Consider the following 25965-nt stretch of genomic DNA (forward strand, 5'->3'; position numbering starts at 1 on the left):
ATAATAATAATAATAATAATAATAATAATAATAATATGGTGCCATGTGTTTTGGCAAATAGGTATTTCCGAAACATTGCTATCCACCAAGAAAGCTTATCCCTGAGGACAGTATTCCTTATACAGTACAAGACTCTTATGCAGCCCATACACGTACGAGTCTGGCTCAGCGAGGAGCCAACCTTGGATTAATTTCACCACACATGTATGAGCGTGGCAACCCACACACGGATGAGTTTGGCTCATTGGAACCCATGTCAAGTCAGACTCACCAGCCAGACTCGTACGTGTATGGGCCCCCTTAATTTTGAGAGCTGTGAGGAATGCAGGAAGTCGGACACGGCAGCAGCATGAATCGGCAACTACTACCTGCGTCATTCATTCAGTACGTATTCTGCATGCCACTGTCTTCATCAGGCACAATATTTCACTACTGAAATAAGAATGTTCTCCATAGAGGTGCAAACACAATTGCTTTAGCTCAGTTCAGACAGTGGCCAATATGTTATGAACTTATGGTATTCACAGTAGGTATGTTGGGGCACGCAGTAGCATAGTTGGTTTAGGCACTAAGCTACAAGCTGGAAGGTCGCGGATTCAAGCCCCGATGTGTTGGATTCCTTTCCATTTACCTAATCCTACCAGCCGCACTATTGCCCTGGGGTCAACTCAGCATCTAACAGAAATGAGTACCAGGAATCTTCTTAGGGCGTAAAGGGCGGCCAGCGTGCAAGGCTGACAAACTTCTGTGAGCCAAATGTCTACAGAAAATGTGGGAGCCTCCACCTCTCACAACCCTATGGGCCTTCACGGCCTGTTACAGAGATAGCTTTGCGTTTTACCTTTTTTTATACAGCAGGTATGTCTGTGTCCATTCACCCCACAGATGTCAAGGTTAGAGTCTCTGTCAGTGGGTGGCAATATTTCCCTGATGACAACAGGAATGCTGGCCATAAACTTATCACTGTCTCTGAAGTTGTTCTATAAATCAGTGATATTTTCATTTCAGGACCCCAGAAGACCACGTGTCTTCACAGAATGTTAGAGCCCCTCACTGCAGCTGCTGGACACTGCACAAGATTAGAGAAGTAAAACTCTTGTGCGTGTGACAGCGGCTATGGTTGGGACTCACTGCATCCACCCTGCTAGCCTATGATGACGGACAAACACGGCATCAATGATAAACTCATTAGACTTGAGGCTCTCACGACAGTTTGCAGAAGAATCAACATCGATGAAATATACTACATGACTAGAGTGCAAGGAAAATCTTCATGTCCATAACACTAGCCATGGGATAGCAATAAAGAAGACTCCGAAACTATTTCTGTGTATTTGTGTTGCTAGAAATATCTGTACGCACTATGGCTTAAGGGTCAACTCAGCCTCTAACAGAAATGAATACCAGGAATCTTCCTGAAGGATAAAGGACAGCAGGCGTGTAAGGCTGACAACCTCACCGCCATATGTGAACCAATTGTCTAGAAAATGTGAGAGCCTTCACATCTGAAAACCCTATGCACCCCCACGACCTGTTACAGGGTTAGCTGTACGTCTACAATGTAATAAAGCATGTAATAGGGGGCCTGAAAGTTGAAAATGCCAAGTATTATAGCAAGTGTCACATAACTTCGAACAAGGCCAAGAGTAACCTTGAATGCAGAGAAGAAAAATTTCGGACAAGGGGGTGGAGGGTGTGAAAAGTGACAGACGGCCAGTGGAAGAATGAGTGTTAAAAAACTCCTCGCACCACAAGCTACGTGCAGGATTTGACTAGGAATGCGGGGCCTTGTTTGAAGTTATGCGACACTGTCTATAACTAACATTCTGCAACGGAAAGAGATCGCTCAGTGTTCAACGTCATATCTGTGCTCACTGATACACTACACATAACAACCCCTTACAACAGTTTCCATGTTTAACTCGAAGCACAATTCTTATCATAGAGTATGACACGGTGCACCACATATGGATCCATATTAGCTGTTCAGTGACCCTAGACATATTCTTATACCGCTGCCTGATGATGGTCATATGAAACCGAATCACGCAGCAGGAAATAAATATTCTATTGTAAAATACTGACTGATTAATTGCTCTGCTGTGGTGACGGCTAACCTATATATTTTTTTTTTTCCTTGGCACTACAGCCCCAGTGGGCCTAGGCCTACCTCCATGAACTCCGTTCACTTCGATTTTTCTAGATCTTACACATACGGTAAGACTCCTTGGGTGAGTGATCAGCCCGTCGCAAGGCCTCTACCTGTAGACAAACACAGAAAAACGCACACAAACATCCATGCCCTCAGTGGGATTCGAACCCACGATCCCAGCTTCCGAGCGAGCGAAGACAGTGCATGCCTTAGACCGCTCGGCTACCATGACCGGCAACCTAACTATATACGTTTACAAATTAAGGGTGCATCTTACAACTGATGTCATTTTGGAATCGAGGGAATGTGGCATCGCAATATGCATATCTCTTCACTGACTTATGTTCACGTTTCCATTTTCTTCGCACTCACATATCCGGGACAAAAATCCCGGGAATTAAGGGAATTCCTGTACTTTTGACTTTATATGATTATAAAACTAATCACTCAAACCTTACTTTAGCTACCATGTACAATGTCTTAAGAACTAACATTGGATTTTTATTCTGCATAAGGTATTACTGGAAAACACCATCATTCCTGGTTTTGTGTGTCTGGCTGTAAATCGAGATTCGTGTTTCGTCTTATAATTCCACACAATTCATCACAACACAAGAATCGTGCAGAACTCCATAAATATCGTTAAGACGTCACAAATCTGAAAATATTTTATACAAGCAAGTCTTGGCGGGACGAACATGCGTCACATAGTATTACTCCGCATTCAGTAAAATTAGTGTTCTCTCCTCTGTCTGATCCTATGTATTAAGCAGTCATTCAACACAGACAATATTCAGTCTTCGTCTGCTACTCTGCTCAGTCAGAGCTCCTAAACTGAAAAGCTGAAACCTCCTGTTGAAGAGGAGCCTAGCAGTCATAGGAGGGGAAACACAGACATGAAGGAGATCATATAAGCACACAAGAAAAGCAGTGGGCACTGATGGAGTTAACTAGAATATGGAAATATATTCTTTGAGCTAAGATTCCTGCATCTTACAAACTTGCGCTGAATATCACGTAAGATAACCGTATGATCGGCAGAACACAGAAGCTATCCAATATGTTAGGGAGACATAAAGTGCTGAACAAATTACAGAGGCATCTTTTTGACTTGGTTCATCCTGGTCCGTCACACTAGCAATAGTATAATATAACAACACAGCGTGGTCCGAACAACTGCACGACACTAAGAGTCCTGTTCATCAAACAACGGAACCACAACGTGGCAGACACTCATCTTCCTTTAAAGAGAGGCATTATAAAGGACACAAACTGAATTGGGTCTAGATTTTAACAGAGTTCTTTTAAACTGTATTTGTAAATAGACTAGTTGTTTATTATAAAGCTGTTTAGGAAGCAAAATGTTGAGGATGTCTACAGCCAGGTGGTAACGAGTCGCAATTTGTGTTGCAAAGTTAAGGAAGGTCACAAGTGAACTAGAGAAGCAACGACACTGTTCACAATGACTTAACACTAGAGAGAGAGCTGGAACTATTATACAGTAACTATTAGTGAAACACAGAGTTCCACACATTACAGTGAATCTGTTAGAGCCTCTAACTTACGTCTGCCGTTCGTGATATCGGACTCCAGATCTTCATTGATAGACTATCATCCACATGCTCATGCCACCTGTACGAGAGTCCAACAGCGCCCGCTGACCTAGCGATCAGATCTAAGTATCAGCGCAAGTGTCACAGACTGGTCACATCAACACTGTCTGAAAACCCTGCGCCACGCCTAATAAAAGAAATAGTCACCCATACGGAAAAAAAAACGAGGTCATAAAAGAATGCTGTTTGTCACAAACAAGGAAACAAGAGAGAGGGAGAGTGTTCTGGAGACTGATTATCAATCAGGACTCTGCATCAAAGAATGTTTCCAGAAATACCATATAAAACTCCAGCTTTTTTTTTTTATTTCTGCATCACTCTAAGCCCATGGTTAGTAAATTTATGAACATATACCATTCTGAATTACATGTTTAGAGTGAAACCATGATAGAGTGAGAACCAGTCTCTTAGCATCCTGATGAGACTGCTGACGAGGTCAGGGCATTCAGGTAACGCATCACAAGAAATAAAGTTTGCTGTTATAACTATAGTGGTGTTTAGGTTGATGAAAAGATATAGAAAGAACATTCATATACACCTCTGAGAATACCAGGCCATCTTATAGAAAAAAGAATTTACCAGGCTGCAGTCTGACATAGGTTGAGAATCACTCATGTAAATTACAACATCAAGGACTGAGATGGACTTGGCGAGTTGGTGGCAGAACATGTGGTCTTCCATGTTGGCTACCAGAGATTGCATGAGGAGCTTAGAGTAGTTCAGCTTTACACATTTTATAACTCCTCGGTCCATGGGTTGAGATACACTTGTGGTGTCAGAAAAAAGAACAATGCAAGCCATACATTAGAGTGTTCAATGCAAGGATACTTGGTCACTTTGCCCAAAAGCAAAAGAACATTATATTCCTACTGTTTCATCTTTCCATTAAATGCTCTCAGCCATTCCTGCATGACATGTTATCCAGGCTTTCTTGATATATTTCAAGTCAGCAGGGAGTTTATTTATGTCCATGTTCTTAAAAAGAAACCGTTTGATGGCTTCCCACTTAACCAAAGATTTTTTAATCTCTCCAGTCACAAAGGAAAATTGTCAACCTTTCTATGCAGAGTTTTCCACCAGAACATTTTTCACCTTCCAAATACATAGTTATGCTCGGTAATGGATCAAAAAATAGTCATGGTTCATCATCATTTGTAATATCCTTTGGTTTCTATACATCCACAACTGAAGGCAAGTTCGCATATCACTGGTCCATGTATTCGAAAATTCCTAGCTCTCACACTTGCAAACCATTCCAAAATAATTACATTGATGTCCCCATTTCCAGTTTTTTGGGGGGTTTTCTTTGATTGAACCACTGCTACAATTTTGCCACTGATTTATAACTTCCAACTTGGCATTTAATAAGTCAACACTTCCTTCCCTCCCATTCATGTCGCAAGCTACAATGGAGCAATTAGGATCCCTCCAACACTTCTTATGCTGCTCAGCAAAAATTCAAGAGGTTGAACAACACTGTGTAACATGAGCACTTTTGATGAGGGACCATGTGAGGACAGCACTTGCTCATGGTATTTTATGCATTCAGTAACCCATATAAACTCTGATCTTAATCAAATTCCTGTTCAATGTCAATATGTGTGACAAACTATGGCATCTAAAGGCACTGCACTGGTATATGGATCAAGATAAAGATTCAGTCAAGATGGTTCACATGGCACATGGCACTTCAAACACTTACCCGTGATTAATTTGGGATGTTCGCATGAATTCTGAATCACACAGCAAGAATGTGCAGTTTGATCAGAATGCTATCATCCGATGTCACAAACCCCTGGGTAGACAGATCGAGCACTGACACAAACTCTGTGTACCCGAATCCACGCGGGTTCATGTCTCGCAGTGGACGCTTGAATGCAGCCAATTCTGGACGTGACATCATGGTGTCACACACGTGTCGGCTCGAGTCCTTGGCGTTCACAAGCATGAAAGTGATACGTCCAGTGAATGGCCAGACCAAACTATCATCATGGTCTGTTCGCATCAGATGTATTAGAAGAGCAACCTGTGTGCGGTCATTTGGAGACAGGTTCATCCGTGCACAGAACCTGCACAAATGAACAGAAAGAAGATGTAACTTGCTAATAATTTTCATATAACCCTTTTACTTCTGCACAGATGAAATACACAAATCTATGATCATTTCAACATCATAAAATTATTCTCACACTTGTTCTGACAATGCAAAAGCTCTGAATATTTTACTACATTTCTTGTACATTAGAAAATGATTTGACTAAATCACGTACTTTTCAGTCAGCTGTGTATTGAAAAAGGTAAGGCAGAGAGAGAGAAAGAGAGAGTGAGAACTGAACTTCTTTACTCAGTACACAGCTAAGAGCTGAAGCCCTTTTTATGTTGAGATGGCCTGACCCTAATCAATAAAGGAAACTGAATGAAACAAGTGATACGGTGAAGATGTCATGAAAGCAAGCCTGTTACTGTCAGTGAGACTCCCCAGACAAATACAATTACATGTTGCGTAGAAATCTTATCGTGGCCAGTTCATATTATATTTTTTTAATTAGCAATTATGTGCTGAAATGTGGAAGTACGGCAGAATTCCCATTCAAGTTCCTTCATTCAGCTTTCAATTACAGTCGCCCCAAGTTAACAATCTCATTGTTAAATCTCCTCCACTTAAGGTTTTCCTCAAGTCTGGTGTTCAAATCCACTGCTCCCAAAAATAACCTCAAAATGAGGCTTCACTGCACAACAGTTACATGGCCAAGTTCAAAATTACAATTATAAATGATCAAGAAAATAAATGGAAATATATTTCTTTCTCATACGACTCACATTTTCCTCAACATTATACACCTGTAGTTTTTCCAAAATCAATTTAGCATGTAAAATGATACTCTGAAAAGGCACATGATGAACCGCACTTAAGATCCTGTTTAAAACAGTTTCCCATCTAGAAAATTAAAATCATTTGGTCCCAAAAATAATACCATAATAATAATATATTTATATAAATTAAATATATATTATAAACTGTTTATTTATACTACTGAACTGATGGCGTGATCAGTTCAGAAAATGTGCTTGGCTGTTGGAAGATGTTACCAAGCAGCCCAGTGAAGACTGTGAATGGGAACAGGTTACTAGGTGAGATCCGGTGAAAACAAAGCAGATTGAAAAGGCTTAGTGCATGCTCAAGTGAACTGTAAAGTGTAAATTGGTGACAGTGCAATAATTACTTGTAGTTATGATCTTTATGAGTCCAAAAAATCCAATTACCAATCCAAACCCCGTGTACAGTCTCTTAATCATGTAACAATACTGACGTACAACATCCTCATTAATTTCATGCTCTTTGGGTATACACGGTATAAAAATCAAAGGAGATAAAGTACTGTCTTGTTTCAAACTACTGTCAATTTAAAACTCATTTCATTGGGAATTTTGTGGTCACATCAGAGTTCAGGTGGTTGGATTCTTGCCTCCCACAGCAAGGCCTCAGGGTAAATCTCCGATGGCTTCAAATGAGATTCATGGTGGACAAAGTGGCATTAGAGCAGACACGTTTCCAAAGTTTCTTCAGTTTCCCCTGCTAAACATCATTCCACTATTGCTTGTAACACATCTTATCACCACGTCCTGGCCACGCAGGACATTATCACATGCCCAGCCTTTAGGATGAGGACTTCATCTCTTTGACACATAGATGGTTACAGAATAAAGAAATTAGATTTTAAATCTTTTAGGTACTGATTGTTAAAACACTGTAACAAGTGTTCTCCAACATGCAGTTCACTTCCTTCCCAAGCCATTCTTTGGTGAGGCCAGCCAAGTGAATATAATGAATATCAGAATGTCAAAGTTTTTAATTTTATGTTGGCCTACCTGTACCCATTGGGGGCAGTGTAGAACCCTGGACTGTAGAACATGCAGCGTGTGGGATTGGCTGCCATGGCTTCCAACTTGCTGGATATCTGAGTCACTGTCCACAAGTATGTGCCACTGCAATAACGTAGAGCGAGATCCTGTGAAACTTGATCAATGTTTGCAAACAACTGTCGTTTCATGTTATCAAGTTGGATGTCCTGCTCCCGGTTCCGCTGCTCCAGCATCACGATACGCTCATACAGTGACCGCAATAGTCCCTGCCATGGCTGCTGAACATCCTGCTAACATAGTTACAGCCACCCTCAGGTAATGAGAATTCAACATTGTACAAGAATACATGGGGGGGAGTGGGTTGAGAAAAAAACTGAGGATTGCAAGGACTGAAATCATAGTGTCACGTGACTGAATGACTACAGACAGGGTTTGGATTGGTAACTGAATTTATTGGACCTTTCACAACTCATGATTACACTTTACAAATCACTATCAAACAAAAACTAGTGTTCTCAGTCGTGGTTTCCACTGCGCTGCTTGGTAACATCCTCCAACAGTGGATGATTCTCTGCTCCCAGGCTCACACCCTCGCAGGCTGGCAGCCATCTCACACCAACCCTACTCTTCTAACTGTTGTCTCAAGACTGTCTCATAACCGCAGCTGGTTCTCGTCATAGAACCTGGGCACAGACTACACAGGAAACACCACTTCCAGCAGTTACTCCATTGTTGTTACATAGCCATTACCTAGTACCTTGACTAAGACCATAAACTGCAGTGACACTGTCAGCGCATAACAATAAGACCAGGGTTAGAATTGACTTCTTGGCAAGAGCATTTCAAGACATACAGAATTTAACATGCTGACAAATAACAAACATGCATTGTCTTCCAGCAGAGGGAAATTTCTGTGATTATTGTGGAAATGATCTGCAACCAGCTATACTACAAGACTATGATGGACACATCGGGTATGTGGACAAACCTGACCACATAATGAACCTAATCTTTCAGTAGTGGTCACGGTGAGCGGTCTAAGGCGTGTACTGTCTTCACGTGCTCAGAAGCTGGGATTGCGGTTTCAAATCCCTCACAAGGCATGGATGTTTGGTATGTATATGCATTTATTCCATGTTTTTTTTTATGTCCTGTGTTTAGGTAGTGGCCTTGTGACAAGCTGATCACCCACTGAAGGAGTCCTACCATCTGTAAAATGATCATGAAACTGATAAATCAGCCCTATGCTTCAAAATGGAAGCAAGAGGAGAAAAAATCCATCAGTAGCCAGTTGAAATGTATGAAAAAGCTATTTTATGACCTCCTTGGCCTTTCAGTTTTGAAGATTTTATTCTCCTTGCCTCTTGCAGTTCAATATTATTACACTGCTATATCACACTTGAATTGGTCAGGAACCTAATATAGAGAGTGGGGATGCCTCAATCCCAGACAACTCCACAGGGAGGCCACACACCTTCCACAAGCCAAATGACCCTGTACTCTTATAATATTTTTCCAGTAACATAGTATAAGGGGCCAAGGGTATATACATTTTATTAATGGACTGACAAGCCAAGACATTTTCTGAAAAATCTTTAGATATCTGGTGTCGTTCTGACACTCCATATAATGACAAAGTAAGAATAGCTCCATAGACAGAAATGTAAACAATTCAAACTGAAGATATATGTGGTAGTCTCCAATGACTAAGAATGCATTTACACACTGAAAGTTAATAAGAGTTCTATTCTTGGACATATAAAAATATTAACAACAACGACATGTAACGAACAGTGTGTTCCCACTACACCAGTTAAATTATATTTAATGGGAAATAGTATTCCCTTTTGGATGATAAAGATCAAAGTACTAATCAGCAGTGTGTGCTGCAGTACTACCTTGCATAAAATAACATCCTTTCTCCTTCCATAACACAATGATAAAGGACCAGAAAATGTAACTGACATACAGCTCTGAATTACTAGTCTGTTAAAGGAATGTAGGTCCTACTATTCTTACAACAGTAAGTTATATTTCTATGGGACATGCAGAAGTGTAGTTTCTTGAGGCACCACACTATCAGCTGTAAGGTTGGAGGTTCCATTCACGATGAGGTCACTGGATTTTTTCAATTTATCTAATCCTTTCAGCCGCACTATGGCCCTGCGTTCAACTCAGCATCTAACAGAAATGAGTATCAGGAATCTTCCTGTGAGTAAAGGATGGCTAGCATGTAAGGCTGACAACCTTACTGCCATCTGAGAGCCGACTGTTCAGAAAATGTGGGGGCCTCGACGTCCCGCAACCCTATGGGCCTCTATGGCCTGTGACAAAAGCTTTGTCCTTTTCTACCTTTTTATCTTAAAGAAATCAAATACGAGAGAAATCTGCAAAGACCTCTGAAATGATGGCGGGGTTCTGCTTCATAATATCCATAACAGGTCTGAATGGGTCTAATACTGGAAAGAAAGATGAGCATGATCACAGTTTTCAGTATCATACAGTCTGAGCTATTAAGGGTGTCATAAAATCACCATAAATTAATAAATATACTATGGTATCACCTCCAAAAATTAGAAGGCAGGATGAAACCCCTCCAAGAAGAAATATCTTACTTTTAGTGAGCACTATAAAATACAAACAGAAATGTTCCATTGTGACAAAAAATATGTTCTGAGCAGCTACAATTTTAAATCACAATCCATCAGAATCACTCATGTTAAAATTCAACAGGCTTTCACTACAAAGACAGCATCAGAGGAGAGGATGCCTGCATAAAGGGATTACATACTTGATTTTCGGATATACTATGCATATTACAGTCGGATGTAAATCTCCATTTAAGTATATCTGGTTCATTTCTTGTGTCATTAGTACTCTGACATGTTCAGTGAATTGTAGTTTCCTGTTAATATACACACTCCCTGAGGATGGTCTCATGAGACCAAAACATGTTGGAATTCAAACAACATGAGAAATAATAAACATACTTATATGGTAATCACATGAGTAAGAAAGGGATGACAATTCATTTCAAATACTAGTATGGCTAAATGGGGCACGCAGTAGCATAGTTCGTTGAAGCACTATGCTACAAGCCAGAAGGTCACGAGTTCCAGTCCCAATGAGGTCACTGGATTTTTTGCAATTGACCTAATCCCTCCGGCCGCACTATGGCCCTGGGGTTGATTCAGCCTCTAACAGAAATGAGTACCAGGAATTAATTAAATAATTTTCCTGGGGAGTAAAGTGCGGCGCGTAAGGCTGACAACCTTACCGCCATCTTTGAGCCGACTGTCTTGATAATGTGGACCCTCAACGTCTCACAACCCTATGGGCCATCACGGCCTGTTACAGGGATAGCTTTACTTTTAGTATGGCTAAACACGATGATCCACACTGATAACATAGCGGTCCAGCGTCCAGTTTTACGGGTGAACTTCCATGATGGAATCAGGACTATAAGACATGAAATTTAGAACTTCTCATGCATTCAAACAGGAGAACTTTAAAACAATATTGCAGAAACCTACTGGCACAAAAATGTAAACTTTAGGCACCACAGTGACCTGGCACCTGGAATCTGCCGAGCCCTTGTCACAGTACATAGGTACTTGCCCCATTCTGATGCACCTGTGCCTTGCTGTCAGGCTCCCAGAGGTTGCTTGCTTCTTGTGCCTTTGCATCCATCTTCTGCCCCTGCACACAGACCTGCAACTTGCTGTATGCTGTACTCAGCAGCTGCAAGACAACAAAACCTTGTACACACCAAAGTTGGCAATAAGCACAACTATGCAACTAAGTACAATTCAATATTTCTCCTTTCTCTCCCTTTTAGACTGTTCACTATTTTAGAAGCATTATTAGCACTGAAAGTCAACTGCCTGTCCACCAACCTATATAAAATGGAAAAAATGCTACAACAAGTAGAAATATTTCTTGTTTAATTAACAATGGCTTTCCAAGTGCATAGTTCAATGTGAGCAAAGAATTTTAAAAGGCATAGAAGTGGCCCTGGGCTATTTTAAATAGTATCCCAGAATTTGCCTGGAGGGACCTAGGGTAATCATGGAAGACCTCAAGACGGATGGTCTCCACATTGAGATTCAAAGCCAGGACCTGTCAATTACGTGGCACAGTAGACTAATCACTTAAATGTGTCTTTTTGTGGGACATTCATTTCCTGTTCAAATCAAGGAGTCTTTGATGGGTTCAACATGTAGCTTGGTTGGAGAAGCTTGACACATGAATAACTGATATGAAAGTGAATGGCACTTTGCGGCAAAGCATTATGAGGCTGTAGCGGAACTGAGCGGGAACTAACAAAAGTAACTCTACTTTATTTTCCTGCCCCTTCTTTATTGATAAAACATTATGTTGATGGCAGTAATGAAAATATACCAGATACAAGTAATTGTTGACTGAATTAATAATGGCAATCCTTGATTGTGAATAGTAAAAGCATCCTGCTCTTGTGCTTTGTTTTGTTGTGTCTAGCAAGTTGCAAACAGTATGCTTAGACAAACTTTCTGTTCCTAGTGAATTGTGCAGCAATCACAAAAAGATATGTGTGACGGCTGGTCAGTCTTTACTGTAGATGGATCAACAAAGAGATACAAATTTTGTGGTGGCCACCATCTTCCACATTATATTTAAATCACTATGTACATAATTAGAAAGAGAATAAAAATACTACTTTTTACTGAAAAGTAACACATAGAGTGAACATCTATGTAAAAATAAAGATGAGTCAAGTTAAAAACAAAATGTCAATGTCATACTTCACCTATTATCCTCTCTTAGAAAAACAATATCATACAGAGTCCAGTGTACACTTAGCAGGCACTTGACGCAGATGGAATCGTGAATAGAATATTTAGGACTATGACGAACTGTTCCTTCATAATAAAAAACATTAAATTCACATGCAACTAAAGTGGCTGCTTATTCCAATTATGGATAATGTCATCATTCTTATACAATGTGCAGTCAAAAAGTTCCTGGAATTCCCTTGCAGAATGAGAAGACAAGATAGTGCATGCATTGTTGTTGTGGGGAGCTCAGCATGTCTGCTTGCATGTCCGTCAGGACAGGTTTTGGCATGCAGTGTCATTACTGTTCCATGTGAGTTAGACACGAGTGTTCGTCATTTGGCACAATGTTGCAGTTTGAACAATGTGTGAACATCAAGTTCATGTGCAAATTGGGAAAATCTGCTTCGGAGATGCTACTGGCCCTGCAGCAAGTTTATGGTGATACTGCACTAAAGAAATATGCAGTTTATGACTGGTTTTCCCAGTTTAAGAATGGACAGGAGATGCTGGAGGAAGACCAGGGCAGCGGGAAGCCTTCGACATCCAGAACCGAAGAAATTATTGAAAATGTGTTACAACCGATTCAATCTGATCAAAGAACAACCATCGCGGAGTTGGAGCAAGAAGTTGGTCTCTCTCACTGATCATTTCTATGTGCAACTTTTGCAGAGGTTGCACAGTGCAGTTTAGAGGAAGTGACGCAACAAGTGGCAGGGACAGTGGTTTCTGTATCATGAAACACACTAAGCCACACGTCACTCGCTGTGCAGCAATTCCTCACTGAGAAAAACATTACTGTCTTCACCCAACCACTGTACCTTCGGGATCTCACTCTGGGTGACTTTTGGCTGTTCCCTACTATGAATATGGGAATTAGGGGGAGATGTTTCGCAACCATGGAAGACATCAGAGAAGGGGAGAGGGCGTGTGCAAGGGTCCTACTTTGAAGGTGATTAGGTACATGTTGCTGCATGTCCTATTATTATATTGCAATACCCCCATTCTGGGAACTTTTTGACTGCCCCTCGTATAGTCCCAATCAGATGTATACTCACATAAAAAACAATGTTCATTATGATCAGCACATTGGCTCCTATTATCACATTTTTGCCTTATTAGGGCCTTGATGCATGCAGGGTGGAATTAAGTAACATCCCTGTTTGTTCCTGAACTCTGATGTGAATATGTTTTTTAATGACCTTCTCAGAGAAGACAATAGACAATGAATTTTAAAAGAAATTTTCTAATCCTCGATTTTAATATTATCTTTATTCGATTTTAATGGTGTATGAATTTCCAAAAACATTATGACAGTTTTGTTTTTATTGATGACTTTCTTGAAGATACAGTGGACAGTTAACTTGAAGTATTTTATAGTTCATGATTTGGAAGTTTTCTTTCTGTCCACTTCCACCATTTTACATACATATTTCTGCTTTGCAACAATAAACAATGCTGTACAGATACATTCCTGTTTCATCAGTTATTGTTGCCAATTAAGCTGTGTTCCAGAGTGATCACACTAAGTAACATATACTGTATTCACTGTTAGGTGATGATACTGAAACTGGTGAGAAGTCAGAACTACTATATACAGAATAAATAAACAACCACTGTCAAGACTTCAATGTTGGGTATTATTACAAATACTACACAAAAATTAAATGTATAGCAAAAGCCCTTTTCAGATTTATTTGGCATCACTGGATCTAAACACTTAATTGAGAAAAATCTGAAATGGAAGAAACTTAATCCAGATTATTGACTTTGGAACATCAAAATTCAAAGTTAAATGCATTAAAATGAAGAAACATTAACAGGAATTCCACTGTATATAAGCTATTTAATATATGCTTCAAAGATATACTGTAATATAGCACTACATTAAAAGAAGAGAACAAATTTGATTTTGATGCAGTTTGAAGTCCATACTGAGTTTCATTACTTTACTTTCGTAACAGTGACTGTACCATGGTTAACTGCTACACATGGAAGTTCGAGAATATACTCGTGATACCACTTTTGTTAAATTTTCTTGAAAACTGCAAGAATTGGGGAAAGCATGTATTGAACACATAATGTGGTTAATTTTTTATACAACTTACATTTGAAAACTGTTTCCATCTGATAAATATTCAGTCAGATACTGTATTACTCCGAACATAATACACCCTAAAATTTAAGACATATCCAATTTTTAAATGAGGATTTTAGGAAAAAAATTAGAAAGGTGTATTTATTTCAATTGATTTATTTGGAACACATCAATTAAAATAACAGAATATCTACAACACATTTAAAGTGAAGAGTAATGGAAAATACAAGAGAATAAAATGGAAATTTAAAAATTTCACTACATGCATATTCCTTTCTATTTTTTCTATGTAATCTGAAAGTTCACCCAATGAACTTTCAGTTGCACTTTCATTTTCTGAAAATGATGCACCCTCATCATTTTTTCACTGTTACCCCAAAGAATGCCAGACAAACAGCACTTTAAAAATTCTGAAGGAAGTTTTTGACTAATTTTCGCCCTTTATCATAATGATAAGTTTTCTCTCTTCATAAACTTTTCAACACCATCCACGACTTGAAAGGTATATTACTGTTTCTAGTACACTCTCTTGCTTTTGACATTAAGGCTTCCCTAATTGCAGGTAATCCTTTATTTCATAAATCTCTGAAATCCACTAAAACTGAGGCATCAATCTCGGGATTTCTCCTTTTCCTTGGTCCCAAAAAAGACTTTCTATTTGTCAGGCATGAAAACTTTGCTAATGACATACACATGCCTGACTTATTGTGTACTTTCTACCACCTGCATGATTACCTATCTTTTCAGCAAAAAAAAACAACTTTTCTTTTGAATGTAGCATCATATGTAAAATGCTTTTCCATGTGTAAAAACTGACAGATTATAATGGAAAATCAATATGGGTTTCAGAAAAATAAGTCGACCATATCTGCATATCAGCCTTTTATTGAAAATGCTCAGGAAGCATTGGACAGGCGGTCATTTGCAGTTGGTATATCCTTTGATCTCACAAAAGCATATGATGTTATTGATCATGATATATTTCCTGAAAAATTGACTCATTATGGAATAAGAGGGAAAATTAATGTTTGGTTAAAATCTTCACACTGCATTCACAGTATGTAGAAATAACTTCTAACAACATAAATATTCCATGAACAGGTACAATTCTACACTGAGGAATATTAAACTTGGAATACCTCAAGGGTCTATTTTGGGCCCACTCCTGTTTTTATTATATATAAATGATTTACCCCATCACATATCAATGGAAAAGTGGTTATTTTTGCAGATGATACCAATATATTGGCAACAGATAAGAATAAAATTACTCTCTAAGAAAAATAAAAAGAGTGATGATCCAGCTAGAATCTTGGTTTTCAAAAAATAATCAGCTTATCACAGTTCAGATTTTTAGGTATCAATATAACAAATAATTTCAAATGGAGTTCACACATTCAGTCCTTGTGTCTAAAACTGAATAAGGCATGTTATATTATTAAATCTCTGAAAGATGAAGTGAGTTTCTATATACTCAGGAACATTCACTTTGTCAAATTTCAGTCTTTAGTAAGTTATGGTTTGATTTTCTGGGGTGGAGAAAGTGAAAATAAGAAAATACTGAAAATAAAAAAAAGGATGCTTTGTTTAATGAAAGGTGTAAATAGCAGCACATCATGAAGACCTATTTTTAAAGAATTAAATATTTTAGCTGTTACCGTCTTGTATATAGTTTTGAGGTGTTGTGCCATTTTCAGAAATATAATTTATACTCTACATGAAATTCAGGTTTATATGAATATAATACCAGAAGAAAAGATGATTTTCATGTGCCAAATTGTAACGCATCAACTTTTAAGAAAAGTGTTATCAATATGGGTATTAAAATGTATAACACACTGCCTTTGGAATTTAGAAAATCAGATGGTTTTTAGACTTTCAACATAAGCAAAAAGTATTTTTACTAGATCATCTGTTCTATACATTGTATGAGTTTCTTTTAGAGGGACAGTAGTAAGCATAGTAAACCTCTATTCAGCATTGTAAATAGATAACAAATGATTGCTTTTAGTACATTAATGTGATCGGTGATTGACATGGTCATATAGGGACTTTTGATTTACTGCCATACTCCTAAAATTCTCTCAACAAACTCACAAAGTTAATAAAACTAGTATGATAGGCATTTTTTTAAATCAACTTGCATTTTGATTTATGTATTGTATCTAATTTGATTATTTATCTGGTTTTGATAGTGTGTGTTATATTTTAATTGTAAGTTTAATCATATCAAGAGTAATTTTATTATTGACAAATTCTAAATCTTTAGACATTTGGGCAAAAGGATTTCAAGAATGATGTATTTAATGATGTGACTTGATCAAGTGTTTCTGTTGAAGCAATTATGAATGCTAAATAAAATGAGTGAATGAATTAATTAATTAATGTGAAATGTATCGAGACAGACCACAACTATTCCTCCAAACTCTGTAGAAAATACTGCTTTTTTATTCCTTGGCACTACAGCCCCAGTGGGCCTAGGCCTACCTCCATGAACTCCGTTCACTTTGGTTTTTCTAGATCTTACACATATGGTAGGACTCCTTAGGCGAGTGATCAGCTCATCGCAAGGCCTCTACCTGTAGACAAACACAGAAAAACGCACACAAACATCCATGCCCTCAGTGGGATTCGAACCCACGATCCCAGCTTCCGAGCGAGCGAAGACAGTGCATGCCTTAGATCGCTCGGCTACCATGACCGGCAGAAAATACTGTTTATAAGTCAACAACTACAAACACTGAGACAGTGTGAAACTTTGGGGCTATACTTACACTGGTGTGGTAGTGTATTTGAGTGTCCAGGTGTGCTGCCAGCTCATCTGGGTGCACTGCTGCTAGACAGCCAACTTCTCGAAAACTGCACTCCACCACCTGCGTCCCCGACTCTATTCCTCCCTGTGGATTCAAACAGCAGGTAACCATCTAGTCTATGAATTTAACATCACTCTGGTCCATGTGTGTGTGTAATTGTTAAGGTTTTCTGGAGATAATGAGGTGCACAATACAGAAAAAAAGGTTCTCTTCAAGGAACTGCTTCATACATGGAACACCCCAGGTTTGAAACTTAGTGCAAGAGCCTGACTATTCTGACTGAGATTTTTCACGTTCCCTCAGTCTCAACATACAAATTCTGTTACAGATCCTTAGAACAGGCTGTGACCCATACATTCCAATTAGTTACGCACAAATATTACACTACAAATGTACACGAGTGAAGAAGTGTCAACAAATAACTAAAGAATCAATATAACAAAAATGTACTGTGACCATTGAAAGACATTCCACGAATGTTGGAGTTGATGGCAAACACAAGGCTTTGCCTTTTCTGCCTACTGCTGTATCCTCCCTCCTGGCCCCTCTGGTCTGTCTACTAGAACAAGTACTTTTCACTATCAAAGGTAAAGTGTAAACCTCAAGGGAGCTGTGGAGGTGACTGATCCACAGGACTTCATTCTGGGGCCTCAGCAAAGTAAAATAAATAACACCGCAGGGCAGAATGACAAATGTATCAAACTATTCTGCATAAATGCACATGTGGTGGAACAACCATTAAATGTTCTTTTTTATAAGTTTTCCCCCATTTCAACATTTGATTTCAGTGATCCCAAGCCAATAACTTCAATACTAAATTACCTCCATTTACAACTTTCCTCAGTTTGATGACGAAAGCCAAGGCTCTCAAAGAAATAAAACCTTACATGAAGGTTTTTCTCTAATGTATTAACAGTGGTGACCAGATGTCATACACAGGAGAGGCCATACATGTAGATACTAAAAAGTGAACAGTTCTGCTATATATTTTTCAAATACTCTATAGAACTTATTGTAAGAAAACATTTCTCTTATGTGCTAAACCCAACTAACCTGATGGTTCTTTACATCGAGCTCCTGAATCTCTCTGCGGGTGAAGTTGTCAGGAAAGAGGTCCTTGTCAGAGTTGAGTGGCTGGTTGTCAACAGGGCACACACCACCCTCACGTCTACAAGAGATTATCACAGCTGATTACAACTAGAAAACATGGTACTGAGTGACGTGATAGTGTTACTGGGAAGTGTATCTTACTTTAACCATGCGCAGATACAGCTGTTACAGAAACGGTGTCCACAAGGTGTCAGGACAGGTTCTGAGAGACATTGCAAGCAGATTGGACATTCAAATCTTGCCTCTAGAGGTGTGTCTCCTTCCAGGCATGGCTAAAACCATCAAACATATTTACAATATTTTCAGGAGCATAAAATGCACTCTTTATTCAGCAAAAAACTGCCTGAAAACTGAGTGTATCTTACAGTCCAAAGATACACTGAGCACCAAGAAAGTCTGGGACACCTGCTGCTGCTCATCTACTGTCATATTGCATAATACACTCCTAATCTCGTTCTGGAAATCCTGTAGAGTAGGCACACTGTTCCCATACTCTTTAGCCTTTAAGTTTCTGGCAAATGTAAAAATTGCTCACACTCAAATCTGATGAATGAGACTGCCATAGTCATCAGCTAATTATCCTTTCACCAGAAATTTCATGAAGGCCCTCCACAGAATGTTGTGATGTGTGGGCACTTGCATTATCCTGCTGCAAACACATATATACTTCTCTTCTTCAGTGAGTATTTGGAAGAATGGTTCCAAAATACTGTTTACATAACATTTTGAGTTCACTGTACAATAAAAAGAATATATACCCAATCATTCTCTGAGCACTAACAGCACACCACACACTTGCTCTTTGGTCATGAAATGGGGCTTCATTTATTGTACTTTTGGTGTCCCAATGATGGGTGTTCTGGGCATTCTCAGAGCCACAGATGAAACAAAGCTTTGTCACTCGTGAAAATAAGTGTTTCATCAACAAGTCCATTGTGGAGAGATTGTAACATCCAGCAACAAAAGTTTAGGCATCCAACTAATCTACAGGAATCAATTCAGATTGAGAACACAACTTTGTAGAGATGAAACCTAAGAACAGGGTCTGTTTCTCAACACCTGTTAAACAGATTGAGAACACAACTTTGTAGAGATGAAACCTAAGAACAGGGTCTGTTTCTCAACACCTGTTAAAACAGATTGAGAACACAACTTTTTTTTAAGTCATGTAGGCTTTGAATAACATTCTCAAAACTTGTGTACATATGATGTAGGGTTTCTTCCTTAGAAGAAATGTCTCAATAAGAAATATGGGTTGTTTGTTTGTTGTGTATCTAACCACTCTCAAATCATATCCATTCTTTATGAAAAGCAACTTTCGATTAGTAAACCTGTGCACACGTCTAAAGTTCCATACAATGATTCCTGGCTAATGCATTGGTTCTGGTGGGTAAAAGACGCATTCAAGTCCCATTAAAGTGTGGGTTACTTAGGTTTGTTCCTCACTGCACAGCAGAAGATAATGGAAACAATCACAGTTCATTTCGAAGAACAGAAATCTGTGACCATGTATTGGGAAACTCTAATGAGTACACTGGGATTTCAAGAACACTGTACTGTAATCATTATGGCTGGTGTTGTTTTTAATTATTAAGCTAGTTAAAGATAGAAGAGTCTTCCATGTACTAAGAGTTTAAATCACATGCGATAAATTACAGTCAATATCACTGAACACAGAAACTGAAAAATATTTTGTTCCTTCACCATCTCAAATAAAGAAATAAAAATAAAGACAGCAAAAGGAAGAATTTGACAAAGGTGTCAAAAGCTAACATAGCTTTCATGGTCTTCCTACAAAAATGGTCAGAGCTAGAAGAAGTTAACGACTACATAATGTATTACAGCATCAGTTGTGCATCTAACACTCCACTGTGTCTAATAATCTGTGAAATACCAATATTAACTGAACAAATAATACAGTCATAAGGAAAAGAAAACCTTAGCGTTAAATGTCTGCATGTGCAATGACTGTACAACAGAATATACGTAGGTCGTACCGAAAGTCATGAGCAACTTTTTTTTTGCATGCAACCTGGCAACAGCAGACTAAAGAGAGTATGGTGATACGTGGAACCAGCTGTTGTGTTAACCTTGAGTGTCTTGTGACATCAATAGCTTGCATCATGTGACCAATATCACTCCTAACAAAATGGCCGACGATATGTCGTTTCGCCAGCATGCTGTCATCAAATTTCTTGTGAAAGAGGAAATCCCTGCTGCAGAAATTCACCAGAGACTTCAGCGTGCTTATGGAAGTGTGTGCATGGGGGCGAGCAGTGTTCAAAGATGGGTGAAACATCTTAAAGTTGGAAACACCAGCATAGAAGATGAGCCTCAGAGCAGTCGACCTCGAACAGCCTCAACTGAATGCAACAAGGAAAGAGTGGATGAGATCATTCAACATGATAGACAGGCATGTGATTGCGGACACAATAGACCGAAAACTTGGAATAGGGCACAGTGCAGTACAGGAGATGATTGAAAGCTTGGGCTATAGGAAAGTTTGTGCTTGTTGGGTCCCACAGTAATTGACCGAAGACCACAAAGGTCAGCGAAAAGCCATCACCTCAGAACCGCTGCAGAGAGATCGACACGAAGGCGATGATTTTATGCTCTGTATTGTGACAGGTGACAAAAGCTGGTTTCACCATTTCGAGCCTGAAATGAAATGGCAGAGTATGGAATGGCACCATTTGCATTCTCCATCGAAAAAGAAGGCAAAGACAGTGCCTTCAGCTGCAAAGGTGATGGGCACAGTCTTCTGGGATGCAGAGGGGTTTATTCTGGCCGAATTCCTGGAACCTCGGCAAACCATCAATTCTGCTCGTTATGTCCAGATGCTGCACAAGCTCCATCATGCATTGCGCGATAAATGTCCGGGACGAAACCTCATCATCCTGCATGACAACGCTCGCCCCCATGCCGCTCGCCTCACATTGGAAGCAATTATAAAGATGGGGTGGGAAGTTCTTCCACACCCCTCCTATAGCCCTGATCTGGCACCCTCCGACTACCATTTTTCGGATTTGTGAAGGATCAGCTGCAAGGACGTTTTGAGACAAGGAAGGCAATTCAGAAAGCAGTGCGTCAGTGTCTTCGGATGGCTGGAATGCAATTTTACAGAAGGGGAATTTTCAAACTCCCAGAACGCTGGGAGAAATGTGTATAAAGTAGTGGCAATTATGTGGAGAAATAAAGAAAGTTCTGTAGATTGAGGTGGTGTATTTGGTCTGTCAATAATAAAGCATGTTACTTTACAAAAACTGTTGCTCATGACTTTCAGTATGACTCTCGTATATCAGTTATGGAGACACCTTGCATTAATAATGACATATGACATAAGTGTGTTTCACCTGCAGGAACACCAATGTTATGGTCAAGTGATTAAACTTCTTGTTACATATGGGAGGACCCAGTTTCAAATCTCAGCTTGAAGACTGGCTACCCTAGCTGAGGCTTTTCATGGTCTTCCTCATCGCTCTAAGCAAATTCTACAAAAGTATGTGATGCTCAAGTTCTTCATGGTGCTGATTATAAAGATAGCTGTCTTTTGGGATGTGAAGCCATGTACTAAGGTAGATCACGGTGGACTTCTCTGCTCTTCTATCTTGAAGATGGAGGCACTAGGTTCTTCCAAAACAAGGGCATCAATCTACCAGACTACATGGTGTCACATCCCAGAAGGCATTAATCTTCCAGGATAGTACCTAAAATTAGTACATAATCTTAGCAAATGAAAGCATAATTAACATAAATTACGAATAAACAAAATAAACCTGATAAACTGCTGGACCAGTCTTCCTCAACAAGACAGTAAATACTGAAGGCCTGAAACTCAATGAAGGAAACTTTAATCAGACTCTTGGGTGGGGGTTCAGAGGGGTGCTAACAACTCCTTTGTAACAACTGGTATGTTAAAAAATATTATACAGGGACAGATTCTTCAAAATTATTTAAGAACAGGAGAAGAGATTCATACAGCTCAGAATAGAACCCAGTAGCAGGCTCTTACGAACACCATGCTCAACCACGTGGTTCCACAAAAGGTGGGGAATCTATTGACTGGCTAAGCAATTATTAGTTTCACAAGAACTCTACACCACAGAGTTACTTATGGTCTCACATACAACACTCCTCTGACTTGAATCCCTATCCTCAATTTCAGCTCTTCACAGGGACCACATGGTTCAGTGGACTTCTACTGAACTAAACAGCATCACATCTCAGAAGCTAGTACTTCCTATGAATCCCTGTCATTTCTCATGGGGGTTCCTGGACAATGCTCACAAGAACAGTATGCATACAGCTGAAGAACTGAAGACAGACATTACAGCTGCGGTTGACAGCATACTGGAAAAACAATTACTTCATTATGGAACAGCTGAATTGAAAGACAATGCTACTCTCCTGGATGTACGGGAATCACAGAATGAAAAATCTTTTAAGGAAATAAAAGCATCATGTGCTTCATTAATACTGCCATATAGAAGCCAGAGCCATAGGGATAATGCCCCAGTAATTATGCATACAGCCAGGCTGTGCCACAGCTCAAGCGGTTAGTCGCTGGCTCCCCACCGTGACAGCCCGGGTTCAAACCAGGGTCTGGACAAGTGGGATCTGTGGTGGACAAAGTGGCGCTGGGGCAGATTTTCTCCGAGTACTTTGGTTTCCCTTGCCAATCTTCATTCCACCAAATTCTCCATCATCATAATCACCCAGGGCAGGTACAATAGGCCAATCAGTGGCCGGCATGCTGAGTTGACCCAGTTGGACTCCACCCCCCACTATGTGAAAAAAATTATGCATAAATTATATTATCTTGAGAAACTGGCAGTCACTCAACGAGTCAACAATTTCCTGTCGTTTACAGAACAAAAAGTTTCTTTTTTTCTCATGTTCACAAGATTCCAATACTTAATTCTAACACAACACAGATGAATACCATTCACTCTCACATTTCTTTAAGATCTATTTTCATGCTATCCTCTCACCTAGGCTAAGAAAACTAAAATGTGCATTTAAATGTAGAGCATCTTGATGATTCTGACCATGCTGTTCCAGACCCTGCAATTCTGTTATCATGTAACCATGCTTACTTACAATGCTGCTTTCCTGTGCACAACCTCCTCGAGCTTCCTGTGCTGCCATCACATCCACAGCCTTCTTAAAAACCTGTAAATGTATCACAAATTCAGAGAAGTAATTACAACTGTGATAGTCTTGGGATATCAGTGTGCCCAATGAAGGGTGAACATGTTTATATCCTGAACAGGAAGTGGTCACAGCCTGTTAAAATATCATCACAGAAATGTCAGACAATTAGCTCAAGTGTTAACACATCTGACATGTCAAGGAGATAAACAGGGGGATTTGTCCCTCTACCTAAACACCACAAACTGCTACATTTTCAATCTCACCATTTTGTGGGGACGATCTGCAGCCTGCAGACAGCTGCCTAGTGTACAATACAGTCTCTGAATGGTACCTTATGAAAAACTCTTGAGGGCACAAAGACCAGATTTCAAGAGAGAGCACTACGCATCTCAAAATATGTGATGATCAGACTAGCATGTGTTCTAGTCAGAGCCATGTTCTTCAACAAAAAAATCAAACAGTCATATGGCTTCCAACAGACCACCTCATACAAGAGAGTACCACAAGAGCAGCACAGAAGTGCAACTGTAATGCTGAAAGGGCTCTACTGTGTGGATGACATGTTAACAGGTGACTGGAGAGGGACGAATCTCAAACTCTGATGCACATAAATTTCCTAAGAAAGGAGCTGTATACAGAACAGCTTCCACAAGCCTGACACAGCTCACCCTAGTGAATCATGCAGCAACAGGTACACATGACNACCACAAGCTACAGTGACGAAATAAATCAATCAATCAATCAATCACAAGCCTGACACAGCTCACCCTAGTGAATCATGCAGCAACAGGTACACATGACAACATGTAAGGAACTGTGGTGACTGCACATAATCACTGATCTTATTCACAGCAGGGTAATGACAAGAGCAAAACATTCTGAAATTATTAAGTCTTGACTAAACTCAGCAACCATTCTGATTCAAGTTTCTTCACTAAATACTTAACCCCCTACAACTGCCAATGCTCTATATAAAAGCCATTATATACCGNCAGAGCTAAACATTCTGAAATTAATAAGTCTTGACTAAACTCAGCAACCATTCTCATTCAAGTTTCTTCACTAAAGACAATGATTCTAACATATTTTACCCCCTACAACTGCCAATGCTCTATATAAAAGCCATTATATACCGTTGGCTTATAGAGTTTCATATCGTGAATCAAACATCTCAGTGTAGGAGGAAGATTACTTCCTAAAGAAATTCCAGTACAGCAAACTCCTGATATTTTTTGAGGTTAGCAGTTGGCATATGGAGGTTACATCAATACGCTGTACATACACTGTCTATATGAATTTGTCTGAAATGTTTTCCACGTTGTCCACAACGAATAATAATAACTGTAACAATTCGTTAGCTAGCTTGAGCAGATTGCAAAATATCTGCTAATATTCACATGAACCTTTTTGAACGCAGAATTCTTTTCTGCTGTCTGCTGAAGTTCCTCAGAAAGTGATTCCGTATGACATGATGGAATGGAGGGAAAGTAAATTGACATGAGATGCGTCTTCCCTCACAGCAGTCTGAAATTAGGTTAGGGATCAAGTTTTTCCGATTAAAGTTACTGTCAAGCTGAAGGCCAAGGAATAAACATACCTGTCAAATAAGTCTTTCACATCTGCTCCGTGAGATAACTTTCATTATTGTGTTTCATGATTTTCGTATAAAATCATTCTTGAAAGAAAGACACCTAACACACACCATTAAGACTACCAAATTCCTTTATAAAATGACCGAACATGAAGTCAAACACCTTCAATGGAAAGATTGTCAAATAAGTTTTTCACATTTACTCCGTGAGATAACTTTCATTATTGCGTTTCGTGATTTTTGTATTAAATCATTCCTGAGAGAAAGACACCTCACACACACCATTTAGAGGATCAAGTGCGTTTATAAAATGACCGAACATGAAGTAAAACACCATAAATGGAAAGATACGTTCTCTTTTGTGCATTGTTTAAGGCGGGGAGGTCAAGACCGGTCAAGACTGGAATCGGGGAAAGGAAAACATTCAGAACTGTTATGTCTACGCGTAATAAATGAACTAGATGATCTTCATTTCAGCCTATGTATACATCAAGCAGATAACAACAAAAAAGGTATATACATCGAATTTTACTGTATATTTTAAAATAAGAGTGACAAACCATTTTCAAGGTATTTATGGACGTGTATGATTTAAGAGATTTTATGTATCAGACTGCACTTAATTTTGAACTAATATATTCAGTGTGGTATTTCTAGCTCATTTTATCATCAATGAATACTCAAAGAAATTTAATATTGGATATAGATGTAATTTGTTTTTTATCATATACAATTTTTATTTCAAATTTAGGATTATTA

The 25965-nt window shown here is 39.2% G+C and overlaps 2 protein-coding genes across 6 annotated transcripts in view; both read right to left on the reverse strand.

Moving 5' to 3' along the window:
- LOC111863748 (troponin I) overlaps positions 1-3768 on the reverse strand; it is a 192921-nt gene extending 189153 nt beyond the window's left edge. For both annotated transcript variants that reach the window (XM_033751202.1, XM_033751201.1), the window contains exon 1: positions 3718-3768. In XM_033751202.1, the coding sequence (XP_033607093.1) occupies positions 3718-3753 (36 nt within the window). In that variant the 5' untranslated portion in view covers positions 3754-3768. The remainder of the gene's footprint in view (positions 1-3717) is intronic.
- A 279-nt stretch (positions 3769-4047) lies between these two features.
- Positions 4048-25460, reverse strand: LOC111863746 (TNF receptor-associated factor 6). 4 transcript variants are annotated; one of them, XM_023850332.2, is made up of 8 exons: positions 25213-25460; positions 23562-23633; positions 18603-18733; positions 18405-18519; positions 17313-17435; positions 11248-11370; positions 7636-7919; positions 4048-5834 (listed from the first exon to the last, which is right to left on the reverse strand). In XM_023850332.2, exons 2-8 carry the CDS (start codon positions 23607-23609, stop codon positions 5504-5506), a joined length of 1155 nt encoding a protein of 384 aa, XP_023706100.1. In that variant the 5' UTR covers positions 23610-23633; positions 25213-25460; the 3' UTR covers positions 4048-5503. The 4 variants fall into 4 exon arrangements, with proteins under 4 accessions (XP_023706100.1, XP_023706103.1, XP_023706101.1 ...); XM_023850335.2 differs by having other exon boundaries at positions 7636-7916; positions 25213-25455; XM_023850333.1 differs by lacking the exon at positions 25213-25460 and adding an exon at positions 25019-25071.
- Between the last annotated feature and the right edge of the window lie 505 nt (positions 25461-25965).

This window comes from Cryptotermes secundus, unplaced genomic scaffold (assembly GCF_002891405.2).
Source record: "Cryptotermes secundus unplaced genomic scaffold, Csec_1.0 scaffold572, whole genome shotgun sequence".
In the NCBI taxonomy this organism is placed as follows: Eukaryota; Metazoa; Arthropoda; class Insecta; order Blattodea; family Kalotermitidae; genus Cryptotermes; species Cryptotermes secundus.